Raw genomic sequence first — 17,676 nt, 5'->3', positions numbered from 1 at the left:
ACACACTGGCGTTGCGTTCACTGTCCTCACAATGCGGGTAATGTGAAACACACTCTGCAATAAATATATAATTCATGGATATGTGGTGCATCTTATACACAGTAACATCTTATACACAGTAACAAAGAAAATACCCAAATTTGACCCCAAAATAAAGGGTGCGTCCAATATTTGGAGAATTACGGTAAGTGGCCAAAATGTTCATAAAAACGTGCCAGAGGTTCAATTCCCAAAAGTATACTTCATTCCATTAGTTCAAAAATAACACTGTGGCTAAATGTCGGGAGATTACCTCGTCGAACGCTAGTCAAGTTAAAATCGATCTTTCACGTCTTTAGCCGTCAATGGCAGTGAATCAGTTAAAAAAAAAAAAAAAAATTGTACAGTACCGCTCTAAAGTTTGTAAATTTCATCAAATTTGAATGGTGAACTGAAAGTCGTTCCAGTTCATATAAAAAAATCTGAATGGGCACAAAGTAATCCGCATATGATCACAATCGTTCTCGCTTACTTGTGCTTTTGGATGTCTTTGACACCGTTTTTCAAGTTTCCCAGTCGTTCCGAAGGATTATCCCTGCAAAGACAACCCGTTGGTAATTTGGCTAGCCCATAAAAAAAAACCAATTGCATCGAAAGACTCACCTGCATAGCTTTTTGATTAAGTTGGCAGCATTTTTGGTAATTTTCTTTGGGAATTCGATCATGTCGATGCCTCTCAGGATGATGTTGTAGGTCTTCATCGGATCGGGTCCGGAAAACGGAGGGCTGGGAATACAGCCGCGATTAAACCACGATTCCCCGTATTTAGCATCCGCGGCCAGAATTCTCCCGCTGCTACCTGCCGGTCAGGAGCTCAAACATGAGGATTCCCAAAGACCAGTAATCGGCGGAGATATCGTGGCCCTTGTTCAGGATGATCTCCGGCGCCACGTACTCGGGCGTCCCGCAGAAAGTCCACGTTTTCTTCCCAAAGCCGATCTTCTTGGCGAAACCAAAATCCACCTAGCGAGAAGAAAGGTTTTAGATTCACGGGATGAAGATTCGGACCGCGTCGAGGAGCTCCTACCAGTTTGGCGTAACCCCTGTGGTCCAGTATAAGGTTCTCGGGTTTGAGGTCTCGGTAGATGATGCCTTTGGAATGTAGGTAGGCGAAGGCCTCCACCACGCAGCCCGTGTAAAATCTGGTGGTCGAGTCCTCGAACGAACCCCTGGGAACGGCAGGACCACATATCGGAGAATCCACTGTTTACCTTACCGTGAAATACACGGTAACTTGTTACATGAACATGCTAGGAACTCAGAATGAATGCAGCTCAAATCTTATTTCCCATTGTAATGAATATAAATCTGTTTTGGATATTAAAAATGACACTTTATAATATATTTTACAAAAAAAAAATACTGTACTTTTCGACTATACGGAGCATCAGATTATAAACCGCAACAAAAATGTAGCAGAAAATCTATTTTTGTTAGAATACATCACCAACACAACAGTAACATGCCTGATTGTGCTTACTAGTGCAGAATGCAGTAAAATAGCAGTTCAAACTCAAAATTAATGCTTCAATATAGTCTTCTTCTGCCTCGCTTTGTTTACCACTTGGTGACCAGATTAAAAAAAAAAACACTAAGCAATAGGGTTCATGTGTGGTGAAAAAAGCAGCGGTTTATAGTCCTAATTAAAAAAAATAAGAAGAATTAAACAAGTTTGTCATCATGATTCATTCATTGCAGCGCCTGTGCACAATTTGGCCACTGGGCGGCAGTATAACAAAAGCAGACAGACAAGGTTTCCTTATCTTCTGTGTGTGAATAATATCAGGTAATATTAGTCATTTCTTTTGCAGAGGATAAATAATATATGCCTGTTTATATTGTTTCGTTTATTTTATGTGTTGCCGCGCCATATACTGTATGTGGTTGCTTTAACTACACAATTCTTAATTCTTTGTTTTGTGTTTTTAACCAACATGATTTCTGGACAACAACAACAAAAAATACAACGTATGAAAACGTTTTTTGGGAGTGAATGAGTTAAGGCCATACCGGTCTCGAAGAATGGTCCACAGTTCTCCTCCTAAGCAGGCTTCCATCAGCATGTAGAGATATTTGCTGTCCTTGAACGTTCGATAGAGCCTGAAAACAAACAGTAGGGATTCGACTTTATTATTGTAGGTTTTCAAGTTAAAAATCTTGAAAAATAGTTGGCAATTAATTTACTGGAGCGACCCTTGAAGGGAAAACCCAAAATGAGAAGATATTAAATAATTTATGTATATATTCTTTTTTTTTTAAGTTCCTCTTTTTATGTATTCTATACTAGATATGTTTTATGTTTTCTTTTTCATTCAAATTTTCCATTCATTTCATGCAATATAAGACATATTGAGATGTAGAAGGGACCAAAAAGGATTTTTTTAAATTTTATTTTTTCATATATCATACATGTAAGTGTACATTTAAAAAAACATTAAAAAAAATACATTTAAAAAAAACATTTTAAAAAAATCCTTTTTGGTCCCTTCCACATCCCAATATGTCTTATAATGCATGAAATGAATGGAAATTTTTCATTAAAAAAAAAAACTATTTTATATATATATATATATATATATATATATATATATATATATATATATATATATATATATATATATATATATATATATATATATTTTATATTTAAGAAAAAAAAAAATATATATATATAGTTTTTTTAATAATACATATGATATATGATATATGAAAAAAAACATTTAAAAAATCCTTTTTGGTCCCTTCTACATCCCAATATGTCTTATAATGCATGAAATGAAGGGGAAATTTTCATTAAAAAAAAAAAAAAAAAAAATATATATATATATATATATATATATATATATATATATATATATTTTTTTTTTTAATGAAAATTTCCCCTTCATTTCATGCATTATAAGACATATTGGGATGTAGAAGGGACCAAAAAGGATTTTTTTAAATGTTTTTTTTCATATATCATATATCATATGATCATATCATATTTTTTTTAAAAAAATATATATATATATTAATAATACATACATGCATGTATGATGTATGAAAAAAAAAATCCTTTTTGGTCCCTTCTACATCCCAATATGTCTTATATTGCATGAAATGAATGGAAAATTTTAATGATTTTTTTTTTATATACATATGTATATATATTTATGTGTGTGTACAAATATACAAATATATATGTATATGTGCGTAAACAAAGCTGAAGTGATTAAACATGCAAGAGCAATTCCCCCTGGTAAAAATAAAATCCATAAGCCCTCTTGAGCTAAAGAAACGATGTGCGCAGCTCTTAAGATGAGACGCTTCTACCGAACAATGAAATCCGAGTGGGCCTCCTGCATGATGAGTTTCTCGGAGCGAATGTGCTCCTGCTGCCTGGTGTCGACGATGTGCCGCTTCTTGAGGATCTTCATGGCGAAGGTTTTGTTCTCGTCGCTCTTGAGCTGAACCTGAAGAGGGATGCGGAAAAATAAATCAAACCCAGCACGCATTAGCATGCGCCAACGCCATTTATATTCCCATCCTGGAGTCACGCCATCCCCTGCTTACCAGCTCCACGCGACCAAAGCCGCCAACCCCCAAAGTGTCGATGATGTTGAAATCGGGCAGATTGAGATTGAAGAAAAAAGCGTTTTCCGCTTCGTACCTGCGGTTCGCGTTGATAAAAAAGGGCGGGGAGGGCGGGTGAGGGGGGAGGCAACAACGAACGGGATTAGACATAAAACGAACGACGAAAGATGCGATAATCCACCTTTGTTTGCAAATCTCAGCAGATTACCTTCGCGTAATCTGGCAGCGATGTCGCAAAGGATGTGGAATTTAAGAATACACACACATGTGTTTGTCCAATTTACTTGTGAGGACATTCATTGATATCGTGCATTTTCTATTTAACCTCGTACACACTAGAGGTAAGACTTGACTGCCAAAAAGAGGTTTGAAAACGTGAGGACCGGCCTTCTCCAAAATGTCCTCACAGTGTAGGTAGAAAACTCAAAGCGGTTCTCACAAGTACAGCTGCGCAGGAACACAAACACACACGAAAAGCTTCCTTCAGAAAGACGCTCTGTCGCCACGCCGTTGGACCTAAACGCAGCACGTGTAAAAATAGTTTGTCCGTGTCCGTCCCTGATCCTATCACGCCGACCGTGTTTTCTTGTTATTATATGATCCAGATCACGTTGCATCAGATCAAGATCCAGATCAGCGGGCTTAGTATTCCTCCGGTTCTTTGTGGGTCACTTGGACTAGAAGGTCAGTTGCTGGCGCCGCAACAAGTTTAAAGCAAAAAAAAATAAATAATTGTGGTTGAATTTTACTATCTTACTTTGTTTATTTATGTGCGTGGACCCGGCAACGAATTTAAAGGATTATTCACAAGTCAGCTTCTTATTTTTTATTCTCCATCATCTGGAAATCGGCCCAAAAAAACATATAATTCAAATCCGAAAGACAAGGAGGCCATTTCTGTGTCATTATGAAGTGCCAAGATGATCGATGGTGCGCTCAGTTACGCTAATAGCAAACAGACACGACATATGCTAATATAATAATCCAAGGCCAAGTTTAAACCGCAAATATCAAAAGTGTTTCCGCGAGTGGCCAGCAGATGGCAACATTGCTTTGTTTTCATTCCGCATAGAATCTCAGCGGTGAGAGCGAAGAATTTGAGGCTGACGGCTGGATTCGAAGGGACAGAATTTAAACAGATAAAAATGATATTGAAACAGAATTAAACTGCATTCAATAGTTTTCCACTTACAAACACACACGAGACTGGATTCAATTTTGGATCAGTCTGCCATATTATTTATCCAATTCCTAACTGGACAGTATAAAACCAATATATACATTGTATATTTTTTTTCTACATTACGTTTATTTCTATGATCCTGACACTAACAATATACAGAACATTTATTTAACAATGTAATTTGTGTTACTGACTTCTCTTTCTGTGTTATGATTTTTTTAAATTTTTTTTTTAAAGGGACAGTACACTCAAAAATACCACCGGATCGCCTGATGATTTTGTGGAAAGTATTATCTGAAGAATGGCAAAAAAAAAAACCCTCGATTACATTAAAAGACTTTTTAGATCAATGCCAAGACGAATCAAGAGTTCAAAAGACAACAATTTTGATTCTATTAACTGTTATACTTCAATCTTTTTAATCAAATTGCGATAAAAAAAACTTCATATATGTTGTTTTATTGGTTTACCAACAGTTTCTGGATTCATTTGAGAAAATTGTGCTTTCTTTTACAAAAAAAATGTGTTTTTTTGCGCCTTGTCCCCCATATAAATTGGCTTTAATATTGGAGTATAGAAAGCATATCCAAATTTCAACCAGGGTGTTTTGAAAATACCCGTAAAAAAAAAAAAACTGAAATACAGGGGTAAATATGGAAGAATTTTCATGGTGATTAAGTGATTTTATTTTTTCGTCCTCCCAAAAGTGAGAACTTGAGGTTTACACGTTGTATAAGGCGCCCCCGATTATAAGGCTTCTGAGAAAATTGAAGTCATTTAGGTGCGTCTTATAGTGCGGAAAATATGGTACTTTATTACTTACGTAATTGATTACCTTAGTACTTATTTCCTAAAGTAATTTATTCCTTTAATAATTAGTTATTAAGCATTTGAAAAAATATTAGTAAGTACCGCACTATAAGGCGCACCTACAGTAAAAGCCTTAATTTTTTTTTTAAAAGCTGATGGTGCGCCTTATAATCAGGTGCACCTTATATATGGATGAATATTGAGAATATGGGGAATGAACTGATAAAGTTAGCTTTACCTTTTTCTTTTGTGTGTTTACAGTTGAACAAGGTTGCTCATATTGACATTGAGAGTTTAGAGATAATTATTGTTATTACTTTGAGTATTACAATATTGTGACTGATAAAGTTTTAAAATATGTCAATTGCGGATGCGCCTTATAATCTGGTGCGCCTTATATATGGAAAAGGTTTTAAAATGTCCTTAGTTGTGGGTGCGCCTTATAATCCCGTGCGCCTTATATAAGGAAAAAGTTTTAAAATGTGTCATTAATTGAGGGTGCGCCTTATAATGCGGTGCACCTTACATATGGAAAAGGTTTTAAAATGTGTCATTAATTGAGGGTACGCCTTATATATGGAAAAAGTTTTAAAATGTGTCATTAATTGAGGGTGCGCCTTATAATTCGGTACGCCTTATATATGGAAAAGGTTTTCAAATATGTCATTAGTTGATGGTGCACCTTATAATCCGGCGCGCCTTATAGTGCGGAAAATACGGTACCTGGAATTGAACTAAAACTAAAAAAATAAATTTAAGAAACAACATGTTTTGGGGATTGCTAATTTGAGATCTTTGTTCAAATGCGCTAAACCTGACCAACACCCAACCAGTTTTCCAGAATCAAAGCTAGCTAAAGCTAATACAAAATTAGGAGTTACCATAGCAACAGCTTTTTTGTTTTCCAGGGCGCCCTTAAACTAGCCCCCGGCTTTCTGCGGCGCGCTACATGGTTTGAAAAGCGCTGTATGGCAAAATCTTCCTCTACAGATGGAGGAGCACCCCTGCGGCTGATAAAACTACGGATGACCGATGAGGTCATCGGAAGAAAACAGAATTGAGGCCAAACACAGTTTCGTTTTTATCTCGGCTTCCGAACGTATCTTCTTTCGTATACGGCGGAATTTCGCTTCCAATAACTTTTTGTGTCGGCGAGACCTTAAGGACAGCGCGACAAGGAAAGAGCGCCGCTTTCTATTTGGGGTAATCGCGAGCCCCCGCCGAGTGAACGGGCGGCTTGATCAAAAGCAACGTTGGTATTCTTTGAAGGAAAACGGCGGGAGAGGGGCCGCGTGGCAGACGGCGACGCAACCAATGAGGGAGTGAGTTTCCATCGCCGCGGGATGCTGACTCAGGTTTTCCTCGCCGCGCTGCTTTGTTCGCGCGGGGAGGGGGGGGGCTTCCAGCAAAGAGGTGATGCGCGGGAAGCTCGAGCTAAAAACGGCGCCGACGAGAGTTCGGGGAAGAAGTTCACGTTAAGTGAATTCAAAACGACGGCTGTTTTCAGTTTTCAAGGCAGGAACATAACAACCTTCTTCGTATTGGTCGGTTTAGTTTTTATAAATGTAGAGTAGCAGTCAAACAACATTAAAAAAACACTTAGAAATCAGACGCTCAAAAACGAACTCATTGAATCCCAAAGACGTATTTTTATGTTTTTCAAGAGCAGACATTCAATCCCAGGTACTTTTCCTGTTTTTTTTTTCTTCTTGGCTAGACAGTCTAAAAATTCCTAGTACTATATGAAACAAGGACCAAAGTAATCCATTACACGGGGCAACTAAGTACTTAAGTACTCAAATACTTTATCCATAAATTACTTTAGTACTAAAGTACCTTAAATCAATCAATGCCAGGGATGTATTTTTATGTTTATTAAGAGTCTTGACATTCAATCCCAGGCGCTTATGTATTAAATCGAAGCGTAAGTAAATGAAGAACATTTATTTTCAGATACTTAAGTATTTAATCAATACTTAAGTATCTGGGATTGAATATCTGAACTCGTGAAAATACGTCCCTGGGATTGAATGTGTCAAAGTACTAAAGAAATTGTTTACTTTTGGTACTAAAGTCCAACTTGGAATTTAAATGGTCTCAAAAATTATGACATTCTTTCCCAAAGACGGATTTTTACGTTTTTCGAGAGCAGACATTCAATCCCAGGTATCCCAATTTTTTTTTTCAACTACTTGGCAAGACGGTCTAAAAATTCCTAGTACTACAGTATATAAATTAAGGGCTACCCTATTCTTTATGTAATTTAATATATAAGTAATCATTACTTTATTTGTAAAATACTTGCGCACTAAAGTACCTTAAATAATTCAATGCCAGGGACGTATTTTTACGTTTTTTTAAGAGTACAGACATTCAATCCCAAACAGTTACATAAATCTCTTAAATTAAAAACATTAATTTTCAGATACTTAAGTATTAAATCGGTACTTAAGTATCTGGGATTGAATGTCTGGAAAAAATGTGAAAATACGCCAACTAAAAATCGACACTTAAGTAAATTATAACATTAATTTTGGTCATTAGTAGGCTTTAGTTCTCCTAAATGTACATCACCAGTCAAAGGTTTGGAAACCTGTGCAATGACAATAAAGGCATTCGATTTTACTTTATTCTATTCTTCTGAAAATAAAATATTGACCTCACCGCAACTTACTATACAATTCCGCTTTCAGTGTAGAAAAAAATCATAGCGTTATCTTTACACCTGCATCTTTTTACATGTTATATCTGAAGGTGCCTTATGACTTCTGCATTGCTATTCTCTTGTTTCCATGGCGACGGTAACCCCGGTCGCCGCTTCACTTTTCTCCCTTTTTCATCCATTTGTTGTGATGCAGCAGACCCATAGGTGCACTTTATGTCTTGGGCGAGCGCATAGCAAACTTTTTGAAGAATTGTTTACAACAAAATATTACAACAGGAAGCGCTTTATGCATACGAATAGAAATATTTCTTACTTGGCTTTGGCGTCAACGTCCTCGTGGCCTTTGCTGGACACATCCTCCAATCCTCCGATCAGGTGTTTAAATGAACTGTAATTAACGAAGAAGAAGAGCCGGCCGTCAACAAGTTTCGCGTCTGGGATTAGGACATGAAAGGCTGATGCAAAATCAGACCAGACTGTCATAATAACAAATGATGCCAGTTGTAATAAAATATTCATTGGGTGAGCCTGTAAAAAAAAGTCGGAGAAGACAGCGCTAATCGGAAGGGACATAAAAGTGAGAGAGCGGCAGTTGAGAAACGTTATTACCGTAAAACTTTATAACAAAGGCGTGACGTAATATGCAAGGTGACCTGATTTGATTTCAATTGAAGTGATTTGGTTACTAATTTCAGCATTATTTTCAAAATAGGCGAAAGAAAATTGCTGGTGAATAAACAATGAAGTGCTAATTGCTAATCAATTACTTCCGTTACTCAAGTAATCAATTACTTTGGGTACTAAAGCAGCACTTTAGGTAATTAAAGATTAAAGTAAGCAATAACTTTAATGGACTTAAACTAATCAATTACTTTAGGTGCTTTGATTAATTTTAAGCACTAAAACACTGAAGGGCAATTTGTTTGACACCGCGGTTTCAGATAAAAGTTGTGCTTTGCCGCCATGTTGATGCTAAGGAACTGTTGAAGTGAGTTGAGGAGCTTCATTTAGATCAAATTAGCACTTTACTGCCATGTTGGTGTTAAGGAGCTATTGAAGTGAGTTGAGGAGCTTCATTCAAATAAACGTGTTTTACTGCCGTGTTGGTGCTAAGGAATTATGTTGAAGTAAGTTGAAGAGATGCATTTCGACAAAAGTAGTGTTTTGGTGCCATGTTGATACAGAAGAACTATGTTGAAGTGAGTTGAGGAGCTTCATTCAAAAAGTGTTTTACTACCATGTTGCTGCTAAGGAACTATGTTGAAGTGAGCTGAGAGTTTGATTTAGATAAAAGTAGTGTTTTGTTGCCATGTTGGTGCTAAGGAACCATGTTGAAATGAGTTGAGGAGTTTGATTTAGATAAACGTAGTGTTCTGGTGCCATGTTGGTGCTGACGAACTATGTTGAAGTGAGCTGAGGATTTCATTTAGATAAATGTAGTGCTCTGGTGCCATGTTGGTGCTAAGGAACCAAGTTGAAATGAGTTGAGGAGTTTGATTTAGATAAATGTAGTGTTCTGGTGACATGTTGGTGCTAAGGAACTATGTTGCAGTGAGTTGAGGAGATAAACATAGTGCTTTGCCGCCTTGTTAGAGGCAAGCAACTATATTTGAGCTGAGGAGCTTGTACTATTTTACCGCCTTGTTGATGCTAAGGAAGAGTTGAAGTGAGTTTAAGAGCTTTATTTCGATAATTGTACTGCTTTGACACCTTATTAAATCTAAAGAAATACATTAAATTTGAGCTGAGGACCTTGTCTTCAGACAAAAGTAATGCTTTGCCACCATGCTGATAAAAGTAGTGCTACGCCGCCATTTTGTGGCATCCGAAGACAATGCTTTGCAAACGGGTTAAACAACCCTAAACGAACACACGCATGTCTGAAACAACACTCTTAAGTTGCACTACTGTCTAAATCATTTCCACATATAAAAAAAATCTGCTCCTTTCCCTTCAAAACAATCCAAAATAACAGAAACCATCTCACGGAAACATACTCGCACTCAGGCCTCATTAAGCTGTCACGGCAAAAACAGAATACATCTGCTGAGAGCGTTCTGTTGTGAGTCGTGCCGTTTGTCGAGCCATTAATGGCCCGCCGCTTGTTTACATTCACGGTGGAGAAAGCCAATAAATGCGCACGGGCAAAATGGAGCTATCTCTGCCGGTTAAGGCGCCATCGGAGACACGTGTTTGGAATGACGGACGAAGGCCATCACCTGCGCTAGATGACGCTCTCATTATCCCCTCCGTTAGCTCCGAGGAAGGCCCATTTGAGCCCGCAAAATTCCACAGCTGGGCTCCGGGTAAGACGATATCCCCCCACGCCCCCCAACCTCGTCCACTTCGTTTACTCCCACCGCAAGACTTAACGCTCCTCGGATAAACTGTTCCCTCACATATCGGCCTTCTTTCAGGGTCAATAAACACGAGGAATACGGTTATGCTCCCCGGCAATCAAAACAACAAACAGCCCGGCCGCTGGCTTATTCCCGTCTTGTGAATTCCTTACACCTGTCCGCTCGGCACCGCTCTTCGAAGCAAAGTGTTTATTTTTGGGACGAGTGTGGAAAAACATTTACATGCAAATGAGCCCAGCGCAGAAAGCAGCTCGGTGGATGCCGGGTGATGGCGCGGTTAGCGCGAATGAAAACCGAGCGTGTTTTGCAACGATCATCATGTGATGTTATGGAGTCAGTACATGCAGAATTGTAATGTACCGTATTTTCCGCACTATAAGGCGCACCTAAAAGCCTTATTTTTTTTTTTTTTTTAAATGCTGATGGTGCGCCTTATAATCAGGTGCGTCTTATATATGGCTCAATATTGAGATTGGGATCTGTGGATGGGGAATGAAGTGATAAAGTAATCTTTAATAAACCTTTAATAATAGTAATCTTTATCTTTAAGGTTGACATTGAGTTATGCTATTGAGAGTTTAGAGTAATTATTTGAGTTATTGTTGTTATTACTTTGAGTATTACCATATTGTGATTGAAAAAGTTTTAAAACACATCATTAATTTGGGGTGCGCCTTATAATCCGGTGCGCCTTATATATGGAAAAGTTTTAAAATGTGTCATTAATTGAGGGTGCGCCTTATAATCTGGTGCGTCTTATAGTGCGGAAAATACGGTAACTGGGAACAAAATGCGTAACGAACACAACGAGAGTTTTCACGCTGTATTAAATTTCCTTCATATGTTTACCGCATTTTTCTGACTACAGTGGTACCTCTACATCGGAAATTCGGTATTTCCAGCAGTCATTTTGTGCGTTGAGGCGTTTTTAGTTTTTTTTTTTTTTTTTTTTTTTTTTTTTTTTACATTTGAATCCCTAATCTGTTCCAAGACCCCAAAATTGCCCCTAATATTAATTGTTGCAGTTGATCAGTTCAATGCAGTTCCTTTGTTTGCCTTGAGATGGCGCTGGTGCATTGGTGGTGCATCCCACCAGTGTCCCCTAGTGGTAGGTAAAACACAAAAAACTCAAAACCAAAACATTTGTTTTCTTCTATAATGCTATAAAAATGGCCTGTGGGTGACTGAAGTGCATTTGGTATGAGATCAGCAGCAGGGATTATGACAGGAAGTCCAGAGAAAGCCAATTGCAGTCCAGACATATCATCACAAGTTCTTGTTTCCATGTTTTGTTTTGTTTTTCTAGTGTTTGGCAAAAGGATGTTTTCAAAACTGATGTTACTAAATGAACTCTAAAGTAATCAAGCACTATAGTAATCAATTACTATAGTGATTACGTCACTTTAATACTTAATTCATTTCCAATTGGTTACAATTGAGTGCCAAAGTAATGGATTACTTTAAGTAACTCAATGTTAAAGTAATGCATTACTTTGGCACTCAATTGTAAAAGTCTCAAACCTTCCTGTTTATGTTGCGGGTCAAACTGACCAATTTCAATGTTACAGTAACTACTAAATGTACAATGTTTGTTTTCGTACAAGACCTGTGCTTAGTTTATCATGTTTACATAGACCGCATTTACCATTAAAAATGGTATTCGTGCACATTTTTGTTAAGGCATTAAAAAATTTCTCACGTTTTTTTAAAATAATGAAGCGACAAAATGTCAGTCAAACGGTGGGTCAGAATGACCCACAAATATTACGTCTACTACTCAGGGATTTAAATAAAATAAGATAAAATAAATTGCAAAAACCCTAAGCCTAAACTTAATCCTACCACACACACACACACACCTCTGGGTCAAATTGACCCAGAGACATTATTGCTATTTCTGAGCAATGAACATACCACAATGGTAAAACAAAGTATTGAATTTGGATTTTATGCATTTCTGACACAACTGGAGAACTAAACAGGCCACGGGTCAAAATGACCCGGGGACTTTACTGCAGTTCCTTGCGAACAAACATAACAGGAGGGTTAGAATACACAGCAAATAAATGATTTCACTGTATGCACTTTCTATTACTTTAATTGATCGAACAGGTAAAACCAACAAAACACGGAATTGTTATGGATTTCAGAAGCTGACAGATACTCACTCTCGATCAATAACGAGGCAGGTGACCGCCTCTGCTGCAATAACATTGGCAGTCCTAATGTCCTCCCTATAGGGGAAAAAAAAAAATCACAATTAGCCACAACAACAGATGTAAGAACTTTCTATCTAAAAGGACTCATCAGATGCAGAACCTTCCATCTACGCATCGTAAATGTCGGACATTACACTTTATCATATTTGAAGTCCGATCCATCATCTGATGGACATTCCTCATCCGACGAGTTGCTCCAGTCGCACGAATCTTCCGAGTCCGTGTTCCAAGAATCCATCGTTAACGAGCTCCGAAGTCCGCCGCTAAAGCGCTAACTAAAACGCGCGGCAAAAAAAGACGAGGCAACTCTCCGACTGACATCCCGTCACGAGATTATTTGGACACTCGGAAGGAGCGCCGCTCCGCTCCGATGCGTACGGTCCATCACTCACTGCGTCTCTGCTCACCTTATGACAGCCTATTTCAATGATGGTCCATTTCAACTCCCTCCTCCTGCTGGCGCACTCACGCGCAAACTCGCCCGACGTATCTTAGCCCCCCGTGTTCCCGTACGCCGCGAGTAAAGGTCACAGCTGGTGAGTTTGGAGGCAAATGCGGCGTAGGAGAGTTGAAGGGAAAAAGGGGGAGTGTCAAGGCCAGCGGAGGTATTAAGTTGCTGGGATCCAGCCTAGTCATTTGTGTCCACGGTTTTGGACGTTTGTTTTTGCTCGATATCGCAGGAGTCATTGGAGAGAGCCTACAAAGTCCTGGCGCCCTCAGTAGAGGACATCCTGGCTTTTGTAATGACGTATTATGTCGCTTGTGGTATTATGTTACAAATCATGGAAATTCCTTAGATTTTTTAATGATATCGTAAATGAATCGACGGGAAATGAAACACCAGGGAGCTGAAATTTCCAGCAGATGATTAAAACATCTAAAATTTCAAAATGTAACGATTCTGACATTTCTATATGATTGCAGATGGACGTGCGAGATTTTGTTGTTTACAAAAATGATCATTGTCCAAATTTTGGACCATATAAAATGTTATAATTGCAATTTTTGAGATCCATTTTAATGGGATTTATTACATTGATTTTCCTGCGATTTTTGCAATTATCCGTTGAGCGGCAGTCAAACTATGTAAGCAAACAGAAAAATCTTTGTTGACTTGTTTCAATTCAAGACAGGAGGTGGCGGTAGAGATCAGTTAAAGGGCTAAAAGCGTCATCAGCACTTCACAGGCTACAAAGACAGACCATACCATTTTCAATTTTTTGTGGGTGTTAATTTAATTTAATGTTAACTCTTAAGCGTAAGGACTAAAACAGAAAACATGATCAGTGTGAGTGCAGACAGAAGTAGACCAGCGCCTGACGAATGACGGACCAGAACTTTTTTGGTAAATTTTCACCCTCTAGTGGTGGTGGAAGGTTGAGCAAAAATACACCAATGGACCGGCGTTTACAATTTCGGCTGCAAAAAAAAAAAAGGTAAGTTGCCCACCTCTGTAGATATATAAATATATATACAATATCTATGCCGATATGGATTTTATTCAAAAAGTAGACCGACAGCAGCAATATTAATTCAAGTACATGACATGAACTTGTTTCTAAAATGCTTTCATCAAACTTTTTTATAACACGCCAGCTGTGATTTGACACGACTGCTGCAAGTTGTCGCTCTGCTTCACAAAAAGAAAAAAAAAAAAAAATACAAATGCGTGTCCCCTCTACAAGTAGAGCGGCCTCATTTTTAATTCATGCCACATATGTGCCAGACAAGGACACAACAAGAAAGTGGCCCTTACGTGCCAGGCAGAGCGTCTCATCAAAAAAAAGAAACGGGGAATACAAATCTCGGATTTGATTGAAACTACTGGAGAAGGATTCATTTTATTTTTATTCTAAAGGCTAAAATTCCATATATTCATCCATTTTCAACAGCGCTTATCCTGTTAAAGGTCATATTTGAGCTGAAACTTATCACACATGGATTTAGACAACCCTTCATTCATATTTCCATTCAGACGGTCGATAAGTGGGCAAAATAACGACGATGATGATTATTAACATTACATTTATTACCGCGGCCTATTTCATGAATCATTTTAATGGCCTTATTTGAATAAATGCTATTTCAAATTTAAATAATTACACACTAATTTTCCATTTAGTACAATTATTATTACTAGGCAGATGACTTCTCATTTTCCCGGCGAGCCTCATTTTGTTAATCTAAGCTAATGACATCCACAATCTGTTACGTGAGCTCCTTAGCCAACCCCATACAAGGAAGTATTTCCCGTCTGTCACTCACTCGCCATGACGACGACGACGCACGAGGCCCGCGGACGCATGAAATAATAGTTATATAAGCGAATCCGGCCCAAGTGACCTCAAGTGTCGGTTCGGTCTGGTTCCGCCTGCCCGCCCGACCCCAACATGGCGCGCCGTTGCGTAGACAAGGTCCGCGACCATATCTGTCATTTGCACACTTTACAGGCTTCAGTCAGCCACCGAGCCAACAAAAACAAACCAGGTGCTTTTTAATTAGGCCGGAACAAACGCGCCGTCCGAGACCCACGTACAGTATACACGAGCTCGGGCACTAAAAGCGGAGAAGAATGTTCTTTCGGAGTCGCCGGCGGTGTTGATTACCGATAGAAAGGGCAGGCATTAACCTGGTAATTTGACAGTGATCTGGTGTCCTGGGAAAAGGGTTATAAAAATAATATACAAGCATGTAGCCTCGCTGCGGCCAAGTGGCAACATGAGTATGCAATAAGTGATTTGTGCTCCACTCCGCCGCCAAGTACTGCAAATGTTTTGGACCTTTCAAAGAACGGAAAGCACAATGGACCTTTCACAGGATGCGAAGCACCTCGGAAGCAGTTGGGAGAATGTTTATCCATCCGTCCGTCCGTTCATCCATTAATGTTCCATCCATCCATCAATATTCCTTCCATCCATCAATATTCCAGCCATCCATCCATTAGCCAACTAGCTAGCTAATTAATTATGTAGCTATCTCGAGTGCTGCAATAGATTGGTAGGTAGATAGATAATCGAGCTAGCTAAATAATAAGCCAGCTAGCTAAATAATTGACTATTTACGCAACTAACGAGACGGATGGCTAAAAAGATGGATGGATGGATGGATGGATGGATGGATAGATAGATGATTCTTAACTAGTTACTTAACCAGCTACTTAGCTGGTTAGTTACTTAGCTAGATATCAGCTAACTCATTGTTTAGCTAGAACAGGGGTGGCCAAGTTCGGTCCTCAAGAGCCACAATCCAGCCTGTTTTCATTGTGTCTCTTCAACTAACACACCTGATTCAAATGATTAGCTCATCAGCATGCTTTGCAAAATCCTGATAACGACGCTGATTTGACTCAGGTGTGTTGGTTGAAGAGATACATTGAAAACAGTCTGGATTGTGGCTCTTGAGGACCGAACTTGGCCACCCCTGAGCTAGAAAGTAACTAGCTACTTACTAAGAAACTAGAATTATAAAAAAAGCTGTACATAGATAGATAGATAGATAGATAGATAGATAGATAGATAGATAGATAGATAGATAGATAGATAGATAGATAGATAGATAGATAGATAGATAGATAGATAGATAGATAGATAGATAGATAGATAGATAGATAGATAGACTGAATGATTGGATGTATCACATGAGGTGTTCAGGCTCGTCCAGCATAAACATACAGACCCTGAAAGCAGAAAATCTAAGACCATCACTACATGCTCTTTACATTACAAACCAGATTAGCTCCAAAGGGCTTCAAGAATTACATATTGTTGCTTGAAGGTGGTTTTGAGTGGTCCTATACTTAAAAAAAATAAAAGGACTGTATTTTTTGGACTATAAGCCGCAACTTTTCTCTTATGATTTGATCCCTGCAGTTTATAATACAGTGCGGCTTGTCTGTGACAAAAACGTTTTGTTGTGTTTTGTTTTTTTCTCCATTTTTGCTGTTTATATGCCGGCATATATTCTGGAGAATATGGTAGCGAAAGCTAAAAAGGATGCCTCAATAAAAGGCTCAGAATGGACAGAATCTATTCCACATTCTTTTATTCCCCCAAATGTCAAAAGTCTAACACACAGTTGACAGGTCCGGCCAGCCGACAGATGCTTCTGAGGATGTTGACTATGTTGAGAATTTGGCATTAAAGCCTGAGCTGACTTGAAATGCTTGACAGATTTAACGGCTAACTCCACTTTATCCCTGTACATATATATATATATATATATATATATATATATATATATATATATATATATATATATATATATATATATATATATATATATATATATATATATATATTCTTCCTCTTGATGTAAATAAGCTGTTTTTTCCCAACGACTGACTTTTTTTTTTTTTTTACTAACAATCTACAAACGTAACTCGTTCGTATGTACTGTAGAGTAGCGCCTGTACAGCGAACAAAACAAACAATCAAAAGAAAAAAAACCAAACATAAAACCAAAATTTGATATCGACTTTTTTTTTCCCTTTTTTCCTGCTTGTATTCTAAGCGGTGGAGCAAAGTTGATGTATATTTTTTCACAACACACAGACACAAAAAATACACACACAGCAGCACATTCAGGGGTCATGGTGAGCTGTTGATGGATAATCTACCTCCATCTCAAGAAGTTTACACCTCTTGACATGTTGTTAGTGACATACAAACAACATGCTGACCCTATAGAAACATCCATACAGCATTCCTGACATTTTATATGTAAGACCTTAAAAAAAAATCATGTAACCTAATCTTTGTTGAGTTAGAAATTGCACACATACAAACACACCACAAAAGGGGGCGGGCAGGGGGGTTTTATCGTAGT

At 38.2% G+C, this 17,676-nt stretch overlaps 1 protein-coding gene across 2 annotated transcripts in view; it reads right to left on the bottom strand.

The window, feature by feature from the left end:
* The window catches only part of LOC148419905 (cGMP-dependent protein kinase 1), a 122,428-nt gene that overhangs the window by 5,144 nt on the left and 99,608 nt on the right, over nt 1–17,676 (bottom strand). For both annotated transcript variants that reach the window (XM_088421731.1, XM_088421730.1), the window contains exons 8-16: nt 12,802–12,867; nt 8,587–8,661; nt 3,595–3,691; nt 3,355–3,494; nt 2,050–2,139; nt 1,067–1,208; nt 839–1,002; nt 643–765; nt 512–574 (exon numbers count right to left, since the gene is read on the bottom strand). In XM_088421731.1, coding sequence (XP_088277857.1) covers nt 512–574; nt 643–765; nt 839–1,002; nt 1,067–1,208; nt 2,050–2,139; nt 3,355–3,494; nt 3,595–3,691; nt 8,587–8,661; nt 12,802–12,867 — 960 coding nt within the window. The remainder of the gene's footprint in view (nt 1–511; nt 575–642; nt 766–838; nt 1,003–1,066; nt 1,209–2,049; nt 2,140–3,354; nt 3,495–3,594; nt 3,692–8,586; nt 8,662–12,801; nt 12,868–17,676) is intronic.

Source organism: Hippichthys cyanospilos, chromosome 8 (assembly GCF_059441005.1).
Source record: "Hippichthys cyanospilos isolate Australia breed blue-spotted pipefish chromosome 8, RoL_Hcya_1.0, whole genome shotgun sequence".
Taxonomy (NCBI): Eukaryota; Metazoa; Chordata; class Actinopteri; order Syngnathiformes; family Syngnathidae; genus Hippichthys; species Hippichthys cyanospilos.
The sequence above is the reverse complement of the archived record's forward strand: the minus strand, read 5'-3'. Positions and strand labels throughout refer to the sequence as shown.